Source organism: Ornithodoros turicata, chromosome 2, assembly GCF_037126465.1.
Source record: "Ornithodoros turicata isolate Travis chromosome 2, ASM3712646v1, whole genome shotgun sequence".
Classification (NCBI taxonomy): domain Eukaryota; kingdom Metazoa; phylum Arthropoda; class Arachnida; order Ixodida; family Argasidae; genus Ornithodoros; species Ornithodoros turicata.
In genome coordinates, this window is record NC_088202.1 from 54,616,831 (window position 1) to 54,638,025 (window position 21,195).

Sequence of the window (21,195 nt, forward strand, 5' to 3'; positions counted from 1 at the left end):
ATATGATGTAGTTTGACCATTGTTCTAGGAGATTCCAGCAGAATTAAATACAGTTTAGCCAATATATCTACAAAAATCCAATGCAAGAAACAAACTTCATATAAACAACTTGACTCGTGCCTGAGGGGATTCTCGAAAAGGTTTTGATTAGAGGTGTGTGAATATATTTGAAATTTCGAATTGAATCTTTGCAATATTCAATTCATAGTCAAAGTTTTCGAATATTCGTAAAAGTTCGAATACGTATTCCAATTTTTTCAACAATAATAGCAGCTTACTACAAAGCTGTTCGGGGGCTGCTTGCTGGAATTTATACGCTTAGTAACAGCAGCATACATGAATAGTAGAACAGCCGCAAAGCGACACGCAGGGGTTTCAATGTACACTGCAAATGTGTCGCTGCACGTTCGGTAATCAAAACCAAAACATGTACACAGTTGTGTGCAGCCGCCATTAAAGTCCACCCCAGCCAAACGTGAAATCGCTGCCCACTTCATGCATCGTCAGCACAGTCGCGGCTTTAGTGGATTGACAACAAACTCTGAACATTTGTGTGAGGCCAACAGTTCGGTGAAATTCCGGTTAAATATAAAAATTTTGTTGCCACTGAGCTGAACACCGCTGTGCACCGTGCCGGACTGCATGCACACCCAAAACCCGCATCTCGAACAAAATTTTTTGGTTCCAGTTTGTGGTAGTCGGCGATATATTATAGAATCATGGACGTGATAATCAAAAAGTAGGGCATGGCGATGTATTTCGATATAGATTCTTCAACTCCATCGCTGTGCGACCGCGTGTTAAAAGTGCCAACTAGGACAGCAATAACGCTGCAAAATCGTTTGAGACTGCACTAAATGTTGTTACAGGTGATACCAAGACGCATTTGACTTTACGCCTGACCCACATGGAACGATTTCGCTCACAACTGCAACAAAGTCTTGAGCCGTGTGCACAGATTTTCGCTTTGAAATGAAGATATGCTGAACACGAACGTCACGGAAACAATCATGCGCGATAAGCACAGCAATACAACATCGTGGAGGATTGCTGTTTTACTGCGCTAATGAATGAGAATGTTCTGAACTATGCATTACTGTCAGGAACGATAACCAGTCATCAGTGAGAGCACACTGTGCGGTTTTTCGCCTACACGCCAAATGCGGAAGGCATTGTCAGTGCAAGAAGAGAGCACTTGCTACCTTTGTTTTTCTTCTGAGATGTGCTCATCAGTAAATCACCCACATTCTGACTGTTTCATTGCCTCTGTCTGTTTCACCAGCACTTAAATGCCAACACAGGTGTTCACTGTCCATGTAAGATTTTTGAAGTGAAAGTCGTTTTTACAGTTTTCAGCTGGCCTCATGAGAAGAGCACATTGTTTCATTGTAAAAATAATTTGACTGTACATGTGCATATAGGCATGTATGCCTTATGCTAAGCCAATAAATTAGTACATATTTCTTATTAGCACTTTTCAAACGCGTGTCCTGGGGAATTTTCTAAGGATCAGCAGAACACAACTGTAACCATGCTAGTTTTCGGGGCTTACTTGTTACTCTTAGAAGCCTCTATCCTATGACGTGATATTCAATTTGATCTTTGAAGGACAATTTTGCAGATATTCATATTTGATTCGTATCCAAAATTTCAATATTCGGACACCTTTAGTTTCGAAGCATTGATTCGTTTCGCCACACTATCGAACAGCTGTTCTAGAATATTTGGAAAGGAATGCCATGACAGTGACTGTGCCACCTGTTAATGGCCAACGCTGAGTGAATCCCATGTGTACGCTAATAATACTGCCAGTGTGTTAACCTTATACTAGCAATGGCTTACAGTAGCTATAACACAGAAGGCAACACTCTGGCACATAAGGGGTAAGTTTGTAGGTGTACCCATCGTGATGTATGGGTCTATTCACAAAGAGCAAATTTAGCTGCAACCTTTCCCCAGCAACAGTTAGCTTTCATGCAGCACATCGTAACTGAAAGTTTGCATGAGGCTGTGCTATTGTGCTCGCTGGAGAATAAAGGAAATAACTCTCCTCTCAATACTAGAGATGGGACGAATCTCAATCCAAACGTAAGGAAGGTCCTGCATATCTACGAATCTTTTGAATCCTTTCTTTAAAAAGTTTAAAAAGCCAGGGGAAAAACACTTCTACTGAAAAGTGTTTTGAAGCAGAGTGTGTCATCATAGTTAAATGAAAAACGAATTAAATAACAGTAGTAGTTGTAGTAGTTCACTTTCAAGAGGAAACATACCTTAGACCTTAAACATACCATAGATACTACTACTTAAATGTAATTTATTTAACATGTCGTGCATCGACTAGACGAAATATGTGCATAAACACTTCTGTCTGAACTCTTTCCACAAAACTAAGAAACAATGAAAAGCAAAACCATGTTACTTTTCGTTCGTTCATTGGTAGGCGAGTTTGTTTTGGAGCGGGGTGGCTACCCGTCCATGTTACTTTTAAACTTGTAATGTCGGAGCTTAATGCTCTGGTATTGGCGTGCCGCAGACCAGGCCAACCAGGCTTTCAGAGCACTCCGGAAGCGCCAATTTTAGAAACAAACAAACAAATGTGGTTGATGGATTCGAAGGATTTGATTCGTCATTTTGAGCACTGAGATTCAGATCAGGCCAACCAGGCTTTCAGCGGACTCAGGAGGCGCCGATTTTAAAAAGAAATGAACATACGTGGTTCATGGATTCGAAAGATTCGATTCTCCATTTTGGGCACTGGTGTTCACATCAGGCCAATCATGCTTTCGGCGGACTCAGGAGGCACCAATTTTAAAAAGAAATGAACATATGTGGTTCATGGATTCAAAAGATTCGATTCTCCATTTTGGGCACTGAGATTCAGATCAGGCCAACCAGGCTTTCAGCGGACTCAGGAGGCGCCAATTTTAAAAAGAAATGAACATACGTGGTTCATGGATTCGAAAGATTCGATTCTCCATTTTGGGCACTGGGATTCAGATAAGGCCAATCAGGCTTTCGGCGGACTCAGGAGGCGCCAATTTTAAAAAGAAACGAACAAACGTGGTTCATGGATTCAAAAGATTCGATTCTCCATTTTGGGCACTGGGATTCAATAAGGCCAATCAGGCTTTCGGCGGACTCAGGACGCGCCAATTTTAAAAAGAAACGAACAAACGTGGTTCATGGATTCAAAAGATTCGACTTTCCATTTTGGGCACTGGGATTCAGATAAGGCCAATCAAGCTTTCGGCGGACTCACGAGGTGCCGATTTTAAAAAGAAACGAAGAAACGTGGTTCATGGATTCGAAAGATTAGATTCTCCATTTTGGGCACTGGGATTCAGATAAGGCCAATCAGGCTTTCGGCGGACTCAGGAGGTGCCAATTTTGACAAGAAACAAACAAACGTGGTTCATGAGTTAGAAAAATTATATTCGCGATTTTGGGCACAGGGATTCAGATCAGGCCAATCACGCTTTCGGCGGACTCAGAAGGCACCGATTTAACTTTCAAATTATAAAAGCTATGAAGTTGTCCCAATGAGAACATCTGGTCTCTTCGGTCATCTGATCCGAACAAAAGTGCTTCGATAGACCGTCCACAAAAAATTTGTGGAAGAACACAATTATTTTTTTTATTTTTTTCATTGCTCATCTCCAGAGATGCGTCTTCCCTTCACTCCCAATGTAAGATGGTGAAGGAGGATAGTTCCGCCTCATGCGTCCAAGATGAGCTTTAACTTGGGGAAACAAAACAAAAACAAATGTATCGGGTGATGCTGTGAGAACTGCCCTTATCTTGGGTTGCATTTTCTGTTTCCTTTTAATCTTTTTCCAGGACACAAGGGAGGTGATAGTGTGCTCTTTCTCCCTCTCACATTGGGCGTGAATGAAAGACGCGTCTCCGAAGATGCGAAATGAACAAATACAGTCAAAAATGGTGTTCCTTCACTAATTTTTTGCAAACCATTTATTGAACGGATTTTTGTTCTGAAAACGGCAACGGTATCAGGGGACCGAAGGGACCAGATGTTCTCATTGGGATAACCTCGTAGCTTTTGTAATTAAAAAGTTAATTGCTGAAAGTTAATTAAGACATTGCCTTGCTGTTGCCTTCCTAAGGAGTGCCCTTCAGCATATGCTATATTGCAATTGATTTCATCTCAGAAAAAGTTAAATTATATATTTTTTAAAAATTTGTTCGCAGTTAGCTGGGACACACTGTATGTAGTGTCCATATTTACTTTCATCTGTGGAAAAACTTGTTTTCTTAAAAGTTTACCACTTGTCCGGAAGTAAGAAAATAAGTTGGTACAGGTAACACAAAAATACACTGTTGTGAACTATTTCACTTAGATTACTACTGTGGAAATCGCCATGCTTCTAGCACCTCAAACTCATGAAGGATGACTCTACAGACACTTCACATAAGAAGTTACATGAGGAAAACCAGCCATAATGAAAGGACATCTCCAAGGAAGCAGTCAACTGATTGACAGGTTGCAGGAAGAATTTCTTGTGCAGAAGGCCGTTGGAACTTCGGCAATCGTGTTGAACCACTGTTCAAAACACTTGCGGAGACGCACCAACACCACTATTTTCGGCACTGCGGTGGCAAATTCGGAACCGCCATTTTGGATTGTGCACTCGGATTGGATTGGTAATTGGAATCCTAGGCAAGACTGCTCTAAAACTTCCTAAATATGTAGTTATATGTAACTAAATATGTAGTTTTTCCGGTCACCGTGAAGTCCGGAAAGTCGGTCGGCTACTGTAGTCGACTCAGCTGCATGTCACGAAAGCTGCACTGTGAGAATAGACACTAGTATATCTGTGGCACTGCCATGACCCCAGAGTGCTATGCTTTACTGTAATTAGCACACCTAGGTTGCATGACTGATGATACTAGGCATTAGCATATACATCCCAAGGCCACCCACAGAATGTGAATGGTCTGCCGCTAAAGGTTATTGGGCAAAGAGGCCTACCTGACAAGACGTGGCCCAAACATGGCAGCCCCCGGAATGCCGTACGGGAGCATGCCTCCATGATGCAAGCCCGAAGCACCAACGATGGAATCTGCATAGGAGTCTCCCAGGAATGCGTGGCCCGCACGATACCTATTCCCTTTGCTGCTGAGATAGAGCTGGTAGCTCTCGTACGGTGACAGCTCTCCGCCCTCGTGGTGCTGATACCCGGGGAACCCATTTCGTTGCTGAGCAGCCATGAGGGAAGGAGGCAGTGGACCATACTTCTGCTGATACCGGGAGCTCAAGTTACGAGGGAAGTTGTGATATGAGCTTATCCCTTGGCCTCCACCGTAACCAGCACCGGATACCGGGGGCAAGTTGTGGCTCCGTCCACTCGTGTCGCCGTGTGAGGTGTCCACCCTGAGCGCGCCCAGGGCCTGCTCACTACTGCGCAGGTGCGCGCCATTTAGCACGTTACTGTATCCATTGCAGTGAGATGACTGCTGGACGTAACTGGAGGGCGGCTTTTCGATTTCGTGCTGTGCATGGCTGTCCTCGTACTGCGAGAAAAGATGGAGCATTCAAACAGTTAGTGTTTCCTTAAAGGAGCAAGGAATTGATGTTTATCATGAGTCTAAATAAAAGTGACGTAAGACATCCCGATAATAGCGGTACATGTCCTGCTATTACTGTCATAGCCCTGCAGTCCCACTAGTTTGCTTATGGGACAGCTTCTTTCCACTTTTGGCTGCAACCGAGTAAGCCCCGATTAGAAAAGAGAGAGAGAGAAGCTGTTAAACAGACGAATACCTTTCAGCTCCACGTGTCCCTCTACCAGCTTGCTTCTTTCCACAACCTAGCCAATGGAACTCACTAACGAGTTGGCTAATGGGCCATTCCAGAAGCCAAAACCTTGTCGAAAGTAAAGCTTACTTTCACACGCGGTGGGAGTGTGGTCTTGGAATGGAATGAAATCAACGCTGCACTAACAGTAATAATTATATCAAGTGCAAGTCCAGCGATTTCGTGGCGAGATTTTCCCTTCATGTCTTCAAGTATATGAAGGCACACTAAAGAGAAGACGTGCACATACTGGTGCACGCTGGTTATTTGGTGTGCGCTCTGGGCAGTACGTAAAACTAAAAAGTGAAAACATATAAGTAAAATAACTGCACTGGTATGAGGTATGAGTGAAACAGAGTTTGATTTGTTGACTAAAACACCCCCCTTCCCACTGCGGATGTCCCGCCTTGAGGTCGAAGTACCGTGATATCCTGTCAATTCAAAATCTCTTAACTGGTGTATGGGTCCCGTAAAAGTCATGTATATTTCAATTGGGGAAAGCGCCCAGTAATTCGAACACATGATTGTGCACAATGGTTTATTTGAATGAGATTGACTGGCCGCGCCAGACTATGCGTCGAACCGGCCAGCGTGCTGCAGCCGTGTCAGGGGCATGTTTACTTATTCAGTGTTAAGTTTACTTATAAGGCCATTACTTACAAAAGCGATGCTTGTACCAGAGGAAAGAGGAACAAAGAACGAATCACCGCAATTCTAGTGTTCGCCTCATTTATCTCGACCACGGATATGTAAATCAGACTCCACAGAAACATCAATTTTCCACTGCAGAAAGCGAGAGGCTTTAGCCATAAAGACCGTGACCTTGGAGGCACGGCCTAACCTCTTGGTGTGACATAACTGCGTTCATGTGATGAAGTGTCCAGGAGCAGCAGTGAAGTTTCATTACTCTCTGGAAATTCGTCTGCTACGGAAACCCCATGGTGCTACTCGCAGGGGACTCTATATGTCACAGGGTGACGTTGGCACCACTCTGACTCTTTGAAAGAGGTGAAGGGTTCCTTAAAAGGCATGCACAACCTTGCACATAATACAGGTCATCTAGGACCATCGTTCTCACACAAGAGCCTGTGTTTTTTGTTTGTTTGTTGTGCCACATTTGTTGTGCCACATACTAGTGTCAAAAACGAAATATTTATGGGGGTGCTTTTGCTGCTCCTTTAGAGCAGTGTGGAGGAGCTAAAAAAATGTCACGAGGAATAGAAAATAGAATTACAAGCCCTGGGACCGGGCTTGTACGAGATACTCAAAAAAAGGTATTTAACCTAAGTTACTGAATACCAGGACCAGGCAAGAAAAATCCTTCCCATCTCTAAAAAAGGAAAATAAACTGAAGGGGCACTAATGGGGTTGGTGTTTGTGCGTGTCATAGGCTACTGGAAGCAGGTATATTCTTGCTCAACGCTCATCTCTTTGAAGATAGACCAAAAGCCAGGGGACATCGTGAGGAAAACTTACACACACTGGCTTGACGTAACAATGAAACAAAATGTAATATGACGTTTCGATGCCTGTTCGGCCATCATCATCAGAATGAAACAAGAAACAGTACAGCATCCGAGTTCTACTTATAGCTAGGGCCTGACTTTTTCGGGTTTTATTTTTGGCCAAATTCGGGGGGTAAATATCGGGTGATATTTTTCATTTGAAAATTCGGATGTATTCGGGTTAAATCTCGTTACGGCATATTCTGTCGTCAGGAATTCGGGTGTATTCGGGTGATTTGTTTTGTTTAATAAAAATTTGTCTTAACATGGAACTAATGTTTAGCAATGTTATCAGACTTTATTTTAATGGAAGCTTATGAGTGTGCCACGCGACCCAGATGTTTTCGGGTAGATTCGGGTTAAACCCTAATTTTACAGATTTCGTTCGGGGGGTAAATATCGGGCGGATACGGGTTTAACCCTAAAAAGTCAGGCCCTACTTATAGCTTAGTCATGACCTTGGTCAACTAACCAAGGTCATGACTAAGCAATAAGTAGAACTCGGATGCCATACTGTTTCTTGTTTCATCCTGATACGATGCACTAAAACTCCATCCATTTGGTGGTGGTTCCCGGTTCTGATGAGTCCCGGGCAAGGAGGAAACGTCTCCTTTATTCTCTCCGTTTTTTGTTTCACATTTCACCGGGCTTTTGTTCGGAAACTGTCGTTGCAACAAGAGTCCGATACACAACGTGCGCTTGGCGAGTTTCTATGACTTCGTGGAAGGGGACACCATCGTTGTCAGACGTGTCGTGCCCGGGCAAGATGGTGGAAGTGAAACTGAAGTGAGAACGTTCAGTGTGCGAGCTCACATGCGAGCTCGTCTTCAGTTTCGCTTCCGCCATCTTGCACGGACAGGACACGTCTAACGACGATGTTGTAGTGTTGTAGCGCCCGTGAGAGAGCTCTATGTGCAATGTTTAAGGCCCCGGGTTTTCCGCGATTCCGCGAAATTTCACGGAATCCGGAATCCATCGCAGAATCCTTCGTTTGGCACGGAATTTCGCGGAATCCCTTATTTTGCTCGAAATTTCGTGGCGTTTTGCACGGAATTCCGCGGAAATCCGACTGGGTCGAAGGATGCGATTGGCGCGATGTGGATAGTTACTGTGAAGTGCAGCTCGCAGGAGAGCTCGCACGCTCCCAACTGCTCCAAGGTACACGGACCCTTCGACATATTTACTCGCGTATTTTACGCCATCGGATAATTTGCGCATCGAGTTTAGCACTAAAAATGACAAAAAAGCAAAAAATAAAAAAAAGAAAGAAATCGCATAAAATGCGCACCCACGTTTCCGTGCGCGGGTACCTGGCACGTGCATCTCAGCGACCGCGGCGATTACCTTTCGCAACGCTGTCAGTGCTACTGAAGTTATATTGCGGTTATTTTGTTTGATTTGCGCACACTTTCGAGTGATGGTCCGCTGACGCGATGAACGATACTGTGACTCGAACTACAAAATGCGGAAAGAAACGCTGGACAAACCTTACAGCACAACATGACAAAGTTTGCGAACATAACGTGCTTTCGGTTGCCAAGTGCGGACTAGTGGCGTCTTCCAGCAGCGTCTCGACGTATTTAACCGGTATACCGGGTGTTTCAGTTAAATCCCCGGGCTAAATAATTCGCGAACAGGTGCACCAATCCACGAACTTTCTTTTTTACAAGTATCTGTCCGATACCACCTACAAGCTGCACACCGTGTGAATGAGTGGGAGGCGCTAATTATTAAAATAAAAATGCAAATGAGTTTCATCAAAAAGCGTATCTTCTAAAGCAGGGCGCTGTCGGCATTAAAATGTGTACTACGCCTTTTGGGACCTTCAGTGGACACCTTTTAGAGAAAAATCAGCCACCGAAGCGGGTCATTTGTTGCAGTAATTAATTGGTTTCGGTTTACGTATTTTTGTCGCGGCTGGTCGCGGCGAAGCGGAAAAGATCGTATTTCATTGGTGTAACTCATTAATGTAAGGACGTAATTTATCGATGGATAAGGGAGTGAAACAGCGTCCTTTTGCGCTGCGCCGCGCCGCGACAAAAATAAGTAAACCGAAACCAATTAATTACTGCAACAAATGACCCGCTTCGGTGGCAGATTTTTCTCTAAAAGGTGTCCATTGAAGGTCTCAAAAGGGGTAGTACCCATTTTAATGCCGACAGCGCCCTGCTTCAGAAGTTACGCTTTTTTACGAAACTCATTTGCATTTTTATTTTAATAATGAGCGCCTCCCACTCATTCACACGGTGTGCAGCTTGTAGGTGGTATCGGACAGATACTTGTAAAAAAGAAAGTTCATAGATTGGTGCACCCGTTCGCGAATTATTTAGCCCGGGGATTTAACTGAAACACCCGGTATACGAGCGGTAGTGGGCCGCCGTTTTGCCTCCCGACTGTCGGCGGTTGCGCGGTATTTGGGTGCTTCTTTCGTGCTGGCGCGATGCAGTGATAACGTCAGTATCGGCCCTACCAAGAGCCTATATGACCCGCATACTGAAATTTTGCGTTGTTGGAATATTGTAACAAACGTTGCCGTGCAATTCGCGCACTCAGGTCAGGTCAGGTACTTTTTATTATACTCGAATCAATCATAACCAGTTGCAAAACGGGACTGCGAGGGCAAGCCCTGTAATGCAGTCCCAAAAAACTCATCAATTTTCCGATTTTTAGGGAGAAAAAGCGCGCAAATTATGCGAGTAAATACGATAATTGAGTTTTGGAACGGAATTAGGGTGCTTGCTCAATGAAGTGTTTGTCAATTCCTATAAACTTTGCAGATGCTGAAATATTTTTCAGCAGGTATAAAATGATTGTAGCTGACAACAGCATTCGCTGTCAGAGGAGATCACAAGGTATCATGCAGTTTATAAAAATACTTTTTGTACGCACATCATCCAAGAAAATAGTGTTTCCCGCTTCAAGCAGCCATTGACTCCTTGCCGCGGAAAATCGCGGAATTTACAAGTCAGTGCTGCTGAATTTTGAATTTGCCGCAGCAGAAAACCAGGGGCCTTAGCAATGTTTCCAGACGTGCGTTTCAAGCGTGAGCGACAGCAGAGGAATGCACAAAGGTGACATTGACCTCTATAATTTTTCCACCTATTCCTTAATTCGACCTTCGGATAATTCGATCAAATTTCGCGTTCCCGTCAGGGTCGAAATTAACGGAAGTTTACTGTAGTACAAGTTAATTCCAAAATGTACTAAATACTAGGGGTGTGCGAATCCGAATATTTTAAGTCGAATCGAATATCGAATCGAATGGAGGGAAAAATTCCGAATACAGAATCGAATATTCGTGCAAAATTTACATTATGTGACTTTCGCACTAAAAGTTTCCATTTTGTAGCTCAGTGTAGCTGCAGCAAAGTGTAGCTCAGGGCTTTAGTGTAATTTTTCTGGCATTAACTGTCACAAGAGAGACAAGCAATTCTTCTGTTTAAGCCCCTACGCTTTAATTTTGCATGAGAGTGATTCCTGCTTTTCAGGTGAGCCTACACTTACTGCAGTACTGAAGTGGTTACCTTCATTTCAAAATTTTATGTCAGGCAGTAGCACGTTATACAGATGAGACTGTAATTGTTTCAGGCAACCACAGGCCATTTGCGAAACAAACGAATTGGCAGCCTGCCTCAGCTTTGCCCTTGAACACCATTTAGTTTCTTTGCACTGACCCTAAGAAGTTGCACTACTGAAATTTTAGACATAAAGGACATCTTTAAGACACCCTTCTTGTTCGTGCGCTGGAGTCATTATTCAAGAGTCCTAACTTTTTAAAGGCAACCTCACAGACATCAAATCAAAGTCCCTCGCCGGCACCGCTAAACTGCACTTAGGAGGGGCCCCACCCCTTTCACAGACGATGTCTACAAACCAAACTTTGGATAACGTTATCTTAAACTAAACACTGTCCCGCCTGTGCTGGTCCTGCAGCAAGGGCAATTTTGTAAAGCAGGCTTCCCCCCCTGCACGGAAGCATCAGGTGAAGCCCACTTTCGGGTTGTGCCCATATTTGTGTTCATATTTGCGGAATAGTCGAATATTCGAAAAATCAAATACTGGATATTCGATTCGCGAATTGAATAGTTCGAGCGCTTGATATTCGATTCGAATTCGAGAATTCGAATATTCGCACACCCCCTACTAAATACTGACTTTTAAAAGTATTTGTGAGATACCAAGTTAATTGAAGAGTATTTAAGATATAACAACTTGAGTAGGGCACCTAAGTTACGTACAAGTCTGCTTGGGGCATGTATTCGCATAAAATAAGTACAAGTGCAGCGAGCAATTTTGGTGCTGAAGACAGCTTTCAATCTTGTGGGCCAGGAAATCTACTTCCCCCTTGCTGCCAACCTGTCACGTCATGTTATCCGCCCAATAGTAAAGGGTGTGTCTTCTTTATTCTCTCTTTCCTTTTGTGGTTATACGTATGGTGCCACCTGTCCCGCTTTTGAAGCAGAGCAGTCGACCAGCAGCCTTGCTGCTGCGCTGTAGCAGACAATTCTCGGAATGCAATAAAGGTGCTCTGATTATCTGAGATTGGAACACATCAGAAGGAGCTGAGGGAGACTGTTGCCACATCCTCTTGTAAATAATGTTTTTGTGGAAATGCGTGCTTCTGGGAATATGCACACGAAAAAGTGCATATTCTGAGTGACAGTTCCTGAAAGTAGTACAGTGGACTCCTCTTAAACGGAACTCCAAGGGAATGGAAATATTGTTCCATTTATCAGAAGTTTCATTTGGGCAAAGTACACAGATTACATGAAACTGAACTTTATTTCAAAATACTGTAATCAGTTTCCACTACTGTGAGTAGCAAGGAAAAAAAGACAATGGGTATTCTCTTCGCATTTTAAGACTGTTCCTTTTTTTTGGAAAATATGCATGCATGCCTGAGGCTTGGAAAAAATTTCATGCAGGCCTCAATCGTTTGCAATGAGGTTTATCTATCTGTTCTGCTGGGCAAACTGCTCATCCTCTTCCTGTGTCCAGGTTTCCGATCTTACCTGTCAGTATCACGTGGCATCGTCTACATCCTCATTCAATACGTGGCCTGCTATGACAACAGCGATGACTTTGGCATATCAAATTTCACAGTTTCTATTTTTGATTTGCTCTCGCGATCATGTCTCCGAATTATGCGCAACATTGATGCAAGCAAAACCACTTTACGTGGCTGTTTCTTTACAGACTTCATGAAGACACATGTGGAGCTAAGCTTAACATTGTGTGAATGACTGATGAATTGGAATGCACTGGCTATGACTTCCGCCTGGGTTGTGAGACATGAATGGTAGTCTTCCAGGTTCACTGGCATCTTGGTACCTCCACTTTGTTCCGTTTACCCGAAGTACACAAAACGGTATGTTTCAATTATCCGAATGCATATATAGGAAACCAACGAAAGGTGACCCTATTGTTCCGTTTGTCCGTAATTTCCGTTTAACCGAGTTCCGTTTAGTGGGAGTCCACTGTATGTTCATGTCACGCAGCAGAAAAAAATGCATGTTCGTGGTGCCTCCCATGCTCTTTTAAGCAAATTCTACGCATCAGTTGATACATACACAGTCGCCAACTCTTTTTTTTTTGTCTCCTAAGGTTTCGCTTTTTTGGACAACGCTATTAGCCGAAGCCATTAGTCCTACGCCACATGACACCTACCTGCTTGCGGAGGTTCCTGGCACTAGATTGCTGCATAGCTTGAAAGCAATGTTGCTGCTGGGCCAAGTACTGCTGCTGATGGCTGAGAACAAAAGGAGACGCAGGGCCACTGTCACAAATGCTGTTTGTTGTTGACTGGCTGCTGTTGCCACAATCAAAAGGGATACTGCAGTCCTGATTAATCTGCAAGAAAGTAACGACACACATGTGACATGCAGCGCACCATGTGTCCTCTGCCTGGAAAGCACTTTATACTGTCGGGCCTTTACAATCCTCAACAAGATGATAACTCCGATATCACAATCAAATTGCTGGTTCCCATTAGCTAGCCCATTTAGGAACATGTAAACAAGACATTGATGTAACGATCGTCATGAAGGGCAACGCACACGGATAGCGATCAGAATTCTCCAGGCAAGAAAATTGGGAAGCAAGACTCACTTTCTATATTGAAAACAAAAAGGAAAGAGGCACCTTCAAGAGCCGTAGCCCCAAATAGCATAAAAGTGAGAGCACTGCGATGGGGATACGATGCACGTGTGCAGTGTCTGCGGCTTTCAAGGGGCTCACTAGAGGTAACAAACATTGTTCCCTTTCCACATCCTTCCCTTGCACTCAGCCTTTCTCTGACTTGCTGCGCGCAACGGGAAGTCAGAGTGGAGCCGCTTCCTTACCCCCTGGTACTCGTCCTTGAGACTTTGAATGTAGTTGACCACACCCTCGGTAAGGTACTCCGTGGAACTAGGTGGCGTCACTGGGTTGCACGATTGATCACCAGCAGACTCAAAAAACTTGTTGTGATACTTTGGGCCTTCCATCATACTGGGAGATGGAGGCATGAGATTCCTGCCCATTGTACCACTGTAGCCTGCAGTCTCGCAGTACCGTTCCATGGGAGAGATGGACAAACTGGAAAAGAAAGGAGGAGGGAAAAGCAATACCTGGTAAGCATAGGTGCCAGCAGGATTTGTTCTAGGGGGTGGGTGGGTAGTGCAGAATGTGTGGCATTCTGGCAGAACTTTTGCGCCCGAAACTACACTGTCTTGGCTCAGAAAGCCTAAGTTTTTGGAAGCTGGGTGGGGGTGGGGGGGCAGCGACGGCGCCCATGCCAGTAAGGGTCCCACCTTCATCAACAGGAGACTACATGGTGATGGCTACTAAAATTCAGAACAGAATGACACTGTGGCATATCAAAGAATTTTGGAGATACCACAATGTCTTGTTCAAGGTTCCATGATGCATGTGTAGTAATTCATTCTGTTATTCATACTGTGCGATCAAGGTTAAAGAGGTTATGGCAGTTCATCTCAAGTTATGTCAGATAAATGCGACGTGAGCCTGCATTCCAAATTTCACAGGTAAGAGTATAACAGACACACAGAAAATCGGTACAGCAAATACTACCGAGACACATCCAGCTCTGACATAACAACTGGCAGCTCTGTCAGTGAGGCAGTGCAAGAGAGGCCATATGACAACTGTAAATGGGAATGGCCATAGTCGTCATTGACAGGTGAGTAAGTTCGATGGTTTGTGTTTCGCCAATAAAATAACATTTTCTCCTCAATAATCCGGTATGCAGTACAATTTGTGCATGGTGTATAACAAGGTGTCACAACCCGTTTTACTGCACTTAACTTTTGTTTTTGACACCTTCGGCAATGGTAACTGATTTGCACCCAAGCTGCACATCAAAGTTGGTCTTTACCTTGCAAACATTAGAAAACAAAAAGAGAACACAAAGTATGCAGCTTCTGTGTCATTTTTCACCACACAAGTATCTCCACCACCTTTCCATGACCATTCACTAAAATGTCGCGACAAGAGCTTCACTGACGTGTGCACTTACCCCAGACCTGCAGAATACCCATTCGTTATCTGCTCCGTATGATTAAAGAAAGGGTTCCCCGTCATGTGGTCTTCATCTACGATCTTGGAAACCATATCGTCAAAGACAGTTCTTTCATTTCCATTGAGGCTAGCAACTGAAGTGGTGCTCGCACAGATAGAGTTTGCTGGTGTAGACCGCATCTGTGCCTCTGCATCATTCTACAAAATGCAATATGATATAAGTATGATGGTACGAAGCATGGCACGTCACTTGCATTCTACAGTCCTGCGCAAGTCAGAATTGTTTGACCCGCATCCGAACTGCAACCAGTGTTCCGTTACAAAGTGAAACCGACATCCGACCGCAACCCACACATTTTTTTCGGAACCCCGTCCACACCCAACCAGTCACCCGCAATGAGAAGAAACACAGACGTGAGGCTGTCCAAGGAAGGATTGTTGTACGCGTTGACCACGTTATTACGTAGTACATAACGGAACAAGCATGCAACTTGGGAGACTCATTAAATCTTTCTATTCCTCTTTTCAAGAAATATCCCACTCACGCCCATCCCGCTACCCGTGTGGGTATAAAAAATGACACTTGTGTAATATCGCGTATCTGTCAGCACAGTTCTCCCTGAAGTCGGCCCAGGATGCATACTAACCGTCCCCTGTCCTCCACTCCTTCCTGCTGTCCTCTGTCCACATCTGTACGCCACTCAAAGCCACAGTTACTTCGCAGCGCTAACGCAGAATATTTAAAAAATATCGCAAATCTGGGCCTGCACCCACGGGTCACACAAAACTCTATGTACAACCAATGTCGTATGATGTATGTGGAGACCATTTAGGACGAAGACTAAATGATTTTCCTTGAGCGACATGGTGAGGGTTGGTCGACAATGTGCTTCACATTGCCATGCAGTGAAAGCACACCAGCAGGAAATCCACTGTGTTCAATACAAAGTTCTGCACGTTGAAGATGCACTAATGCGTCATCCGAATATATGCGCTGATGTAAGTCTCGAATGGCGACATCGCCGTACCATCATGTGAAAAACTACTGCAACAACCCTCGTCTACTGGCACCTACGTAAACCTCTGTCAAGCAACACGTATTAAAGGCAGAACATACGCCATTTCTATAGCTCATTGTGCACGCATGTGACACGCTGCAACTCGAAACATCCAAAAGTTGCTAGCTAAGCCCAAAACTTAGTAAACAACAGAGAATGTTGTGAGAAACAATGTATGTATGTACAATAGTTGCACAATTCTACACCTCCACAGCACTGGCAACAAACCTTTTTTAAATATATGGATTAATTGGAGGTCACTAAACCCAACATCATGGAGAGTGACAACAGTTGGTGCACTATCACCATGTGAGGTTGTAAAAAGGAGGCTTAGTTGGTGGGGGCCACGTAAAAGCGAGCAAAATCAGTTTAGCCTGGTGTGTGTGTGTGTGTGTGTGTGTGTGTGTGTGGGAGGTGTTACTAAGTGAGAAAACTAAGCCCCAGACAGCAATTCACAGTGAGATGCTCGAGGTAGTCGGGCTTACTTGGTGATTCACGATAACTACATGTGCGGCAAATTGTTGACTATACTTAATTGGTACTGGTACTGTACTTGGTTGACTATATAAGGTATTTTCATTAAAAAGGATGTCCATTATGGGACCTATAGGGCTCCAGCAGGACCGCAAAAAAATTTGCTGTAGTGGTATTTTCGTTAAAAAGGTGTTCGCTATAAAGGAGTTTGACTGTATATGGTTATGGGACAGTGTCTATTCTCACAGGGGAGCTGACTTGTGTCCAGCACTTTCCATTTTGCAGGGGGACTATAAGTGATCTCCACCACAGTAGTACACCAGCTACCATTGGTACGTACCAGGTAGGCAGGGCATGATGTGAGCAACTGGTTTTGTGACCGGAACATCTTGTGATTCCAAGGGGAGTAGTAGCCGCCTTCGCTTCGGTTGCTCGTTGTTGTGTCCAGCAGAGCCATTGTAGCCTTTCACGTTCTTCTTCTACTTGCAATACCTAAAGGGCCCGAGTTACTGTTCCTATCACGATTCACAAAGCAAACAACAACAGCAAAGTGTGGTAGACAAAGAGCACTACACATACTCCTGCCCGATCAAAAATGGTGAATGAGTCTTCGGATGAGAATACAGGTGGCGACCTGTGAAAGTGGACAGGCGCAGGCATGCCACGTTCAGCAATTAGAGCACTGCACAGAAAGCCCGAGCCCAGGTAAAGCCTTCCTTTGGCAGTCCTGGGCTCGGCTCGGCTTTGACATTGTAGACTAAACATGTAGGTCCCATACATTGATGGGCTTGAATCAGGCTCGAGCCTGTGCTACTCTACTATTAGTTACCAATGGCTAACTTTTATAGCCAGCTACTCTTTAGTTCACGAGCCGGGATGGGTAGCCTAGTAATTCCGCAGGCTTGGGAAGGACCTGGGCCCTACCCTTGCCAAACTTATCGACCTCGACTACTTTACGTCACGAGCTGAAGGGCGGAGCTGCGACAAAATAGTCCGCCCCTAGAGCCCGCCCATTTCTAGGGAAATTTATCCCTACTTTTCCTTCGCAGCATCTGGGCCATGATCTGGGCTCTGTGGAGGCACTATGTACCGGATTGGAATACCGTAATTTCACACGTATTAGCCGCGGCTTGTGCGCAATTTTTTTTTTTCTCACAGGCGCTCTGCGGCCTATCCACCGGTGCGGCTTATCTGGTGACTACTTTTTCCTGGTATTTTCTCCATACGTCAGTTTTAACGAAAGGGCCAACAGTGTCTCTGGAACAGTACTGCCCTGCTGATGCACGAACAGTGCGTAACAGGGACGGGTCCACATTCGAGTATATTGATTTTCCTGGTGCATTCCCCCAAGCAGCTTTAACGGAAGTGGTGACAGTGATTCACATCTCCTGGAAAATGACCCATCGATTAATGAAAAACACCCAACAATGGCACAATCCGATCTCGGTAGAACTGTGCAGCTGACCTCCTTTGTTGTACACTATGCCGACCCTGGAGTATGGACCACAGGGTTTATGGCCTTTTCTATGGTCTCCTTTGTCGCACAAATCAGTCATCTCATATTGCCCACGGCTTATCTGTGAGTGCGGCTTATCTGCCAGAAAATTTTCAAAACGTTCCTAAAAACGCGCCCTGCAGCTTATCTGCAGTGCGGCTTATGCTCGTGAAATTACGGTATATTGTATGGCGGAAAAGAACGGGGACCATGAGACATCGTCTGAAATATAAAGTACAGCAGAAACAATTTAAGTAACTACAACTTTAATTGTCAAATGCAAATGATCCGCTCACGCCAAAAAGGTTGTTTCGACATTCTCGCCGCCGCCATGCTGCCGACAGAAATGTGACCTTTTCGGTCTCGAAACAGAAACTGAATGCAAGGTCTGCAACGTTCATTGGTGCTCCGTAGTCCGTACTCTGCTGGTATGTCGAGATGCTGTTTTCGTTTTTCGTGTGCTAGTAAAAGGTCGCTTTCATGAGTGCGCGTTTGTCATGCTTTACGCCACTTCTGTTACCATATGCGGTCTGCTAACATATTTATTCCCTGATTTTGCAATGTGTTTTGCAAGTGTGCATGCCAACACAGCACGGCGGCGATCCTGGCGAAAAAGGGCGAGCTCATAGATCGAAATATTATCCGTGATGTAGTGGACTTGACGAGGACTCTCCAGAGTCATATACATATTAACAATGTACATATTACACCATGTATGCCCTCATCACAAGAAATGGTGGATAGCGTGCTAGTAAACCTTGCGCTACGAATGCAGTATATGCCTACGTCCTTGCCTACGTCGGAATGTACCCATACAACAGCAATAAGTGTGCACTATCAAATAACATGATGTACGTATGTGCGCCATAGACAATGTAACAACTGTGCAATTCTGTACTGTATTATTTTGCCATTTCTACAGCAAACTTCTACAGCGCAGTGTCATTACTGAGGTGGGAGAAATTGCGCAGAGTTGCCCGATGTCGCAACTTGGTCAGTAAAAGCGACGAAAAGAAAAAAACGACGACTTTATTTTTAAGATAATGAATGGGGAGTTTCATCGCTAGGGGCCATACTCTACCCCATTTACTGATGGGGATGTGCGGAATGAAATACTGAGTCCTTTCATTCTGACAGTGTAGTACAAAAGCGCCTTCTGACCACCTCATCTTGTCACGGTTTCTCGTAATACACGTAAGTTCATTTTCTCTGTGCGATAACGAACAGCAATGGAACAACAAAAGTACGACAACCACCATCACTTCCTCAAATGAACTACAACTCCCAGTTTCGGTCTCCTACTCGCAAAATAACAGCGGTTCTGTCTGTTCAGTAGCTCTGGGGGCGAAGAAGGACGGCGGCGATGCGACTATGCGCAGCCGTGCAATGCTACTGAAAAGTGGCGACCCAATGTACAGTCTGGCCTCTATGAATAGATATTGACGTTTATATATATCCCTACATTTCTCCCTAGCATTCCCTAGCTCATGGCTTCATGCTAATCTTGGACTGTGACCCTACGTCATTTCGACGTAACCATGACATAAAAGATTAGTTTCAAAGCTTAAAAGTAATGTAGCGAACGAAAGTTGATTATTTTGAGCGGTGACGCGTTTAGTGATGAGTCCGCATGTGCACTTCCATTTATGGTGCTGTATAAAGTCTGTATGTGCTCGTGACAACAAAAAATTAACATCTTTCTTCATCTTTGTTTAATAATGATAGAAAGCATCGTTGCACAATGTGCCTCACCACGCCTCGTATGCATGAAAGTGGCACACTTTCCGAAGCGTCGTACAATAGGTGTTCTTGCAATACAGGGTGTACACACAAAAAACTCATCGATCAAAGTTCACTGTTTGTGGAGTAAAAGTATCAACGATCATTTGTGGCACCATTACCGCCCCCACAGCTCATGAGCAAAAGAAGCATATTGAAAAGCGACTTCCATATCATCATTTCACATATCGAGCACACGAACACAAAGAAAAATTTTAAAAAAATAAGCTCAGGCTCGTGGTTTAAAGCACGAACCAATTCCTTATAAACGTGTTCACGGTTTGCGCCACACACTGTCCGTTCGTCCTTTGTGGGTTTTGTCACCCGCCGCATGCCATCGGCACCATCTCACGGCCACATACCGCTATTATAAATGCCAAGTACAATCACAGTGTCACACAAACACTGCTGTCTTGCAAATCTGTATGTCATGAAAAATGACAATAACAAAAAAGGAAATTACGAGCGTGCTTTTTCGCACATTTCCCACGAAATTCAGTTTTACGCTGGAAGAGTTTTCCGTTTCCGACATCAAACAACCGAAGCAACATGGCAGGGCGGGCAGATCACAGGTGTGGCCTTCGGGTTCTCAGGAGGAAACACCGATAAGGCGGGTCGCATCCCAAGATAACACGTTGGGCCATAGGTTGATCAAAGGTGTCAAACACTTTTAATATTCACGCCTTTTTCGACTGTGCACCAATGACAGAAGAGATGTAAAGTAATTGAGGTCGATTACTCTGACGAGGATAGGGCCCCTGGACCAGAAAACCTGGAAAATCCTCAGGATAGAGAGAGCTAATGGAACAAGCTGGGGTGGTTGGCACATACTAAGTGAAATTGCAGCAGATGAGATGACAAAAACACATGGTTTCCACTGAATTTTGGAACAAAAATGAAAGGGAACCAAGTGAAAATTGCTGACTGCCGACCATCGGCCAGTGGTGGGTTTTTGGTCGGCAAACGACTTTGTCGGCCCCTACACCTTGAACCAACGTCGGTCTAATGTCACTCATGACGCTGGTTGTCAAACGACATTGGGTCAAGAAATTGTGCACACGTGTTGCGGGCGTGCTATTCAGAGCTCGGCATAATAGAGGTGGGCCAATGTCGGCCCTGCACTGCAAACAAACTCGAAAACAATGCTTCTGCTACTCGAAACAAAAAAATAAAGAAAAGTAGCAGTCTTTGTAGTTCTCCGAATTCAACATATCTGAATCACTGCACACTCCAAACATCTCCATTGCTCCAAGCATGTGGCCCTCTGATGTGAAGTGAGCACTGTCCTCCCTGCACTTCTGATACGTGTGGTTTTGGTTTCTGCTCATTTACACAGCAAAATTTGGCAATGGATATTAATGCATGAGTTCATTCAGGATTTCATTGCTTCATTAATGAAGTTCAGGTAATTAGCTATCCAGCAATTACATTCTGTAGGTGTATTTTTATTCGCAATGTATTGATTTTCGCGAATAAAGAGGCATAGTATTGACCAGATATACACTGTCAGTTAAGTCGTCACAGAGCAAAAAAAAGTACACAGGCTACATATTC

The 21,195-nt window shown here is 44.4% G+C and overlaps 1 protein-coding gene across 2 annotated transcripts in view; it reads right to left on the reverse strand.

Moving 5' to 3' along the window:
* Positions 1–21,195, reverse strand: part of LOC135385432 (uncharacterized) — a 38,191-nt gene that overhangs the window by 11,997 nt on the left and 4,999 nt on the right. For both annotated transcript variants that reach the window (XM_064614742.1, XM_064614741.1), the window contains exons 3-7: positions 16,708–16,859; positions 14,834–15,033; positions 13,659–13,893; positions 12,985–13,167; positions 4,988–5,529 (exon numbers count right to left, since the gene is read on the reverse strand). In XM_064614742.1, coding sequence (XP_064470812.1) covers positions 4,988–5,529; positions 12,985–13,167; positions 13,659–13,893; positions 14,834–15,033; positions 16,708–16,824 — 1,277 coding nt within the window. In that variant the 5' untranslated portion in view covers positions 16,825–16,859. The remainder of the gene's footprint in view (positions 1–4,987; positions 5,530–12,984; positions 13,168–13,658; positions 13,894–14,833; positions 15,034–16,707; positions 16,860–21,195) is intronic.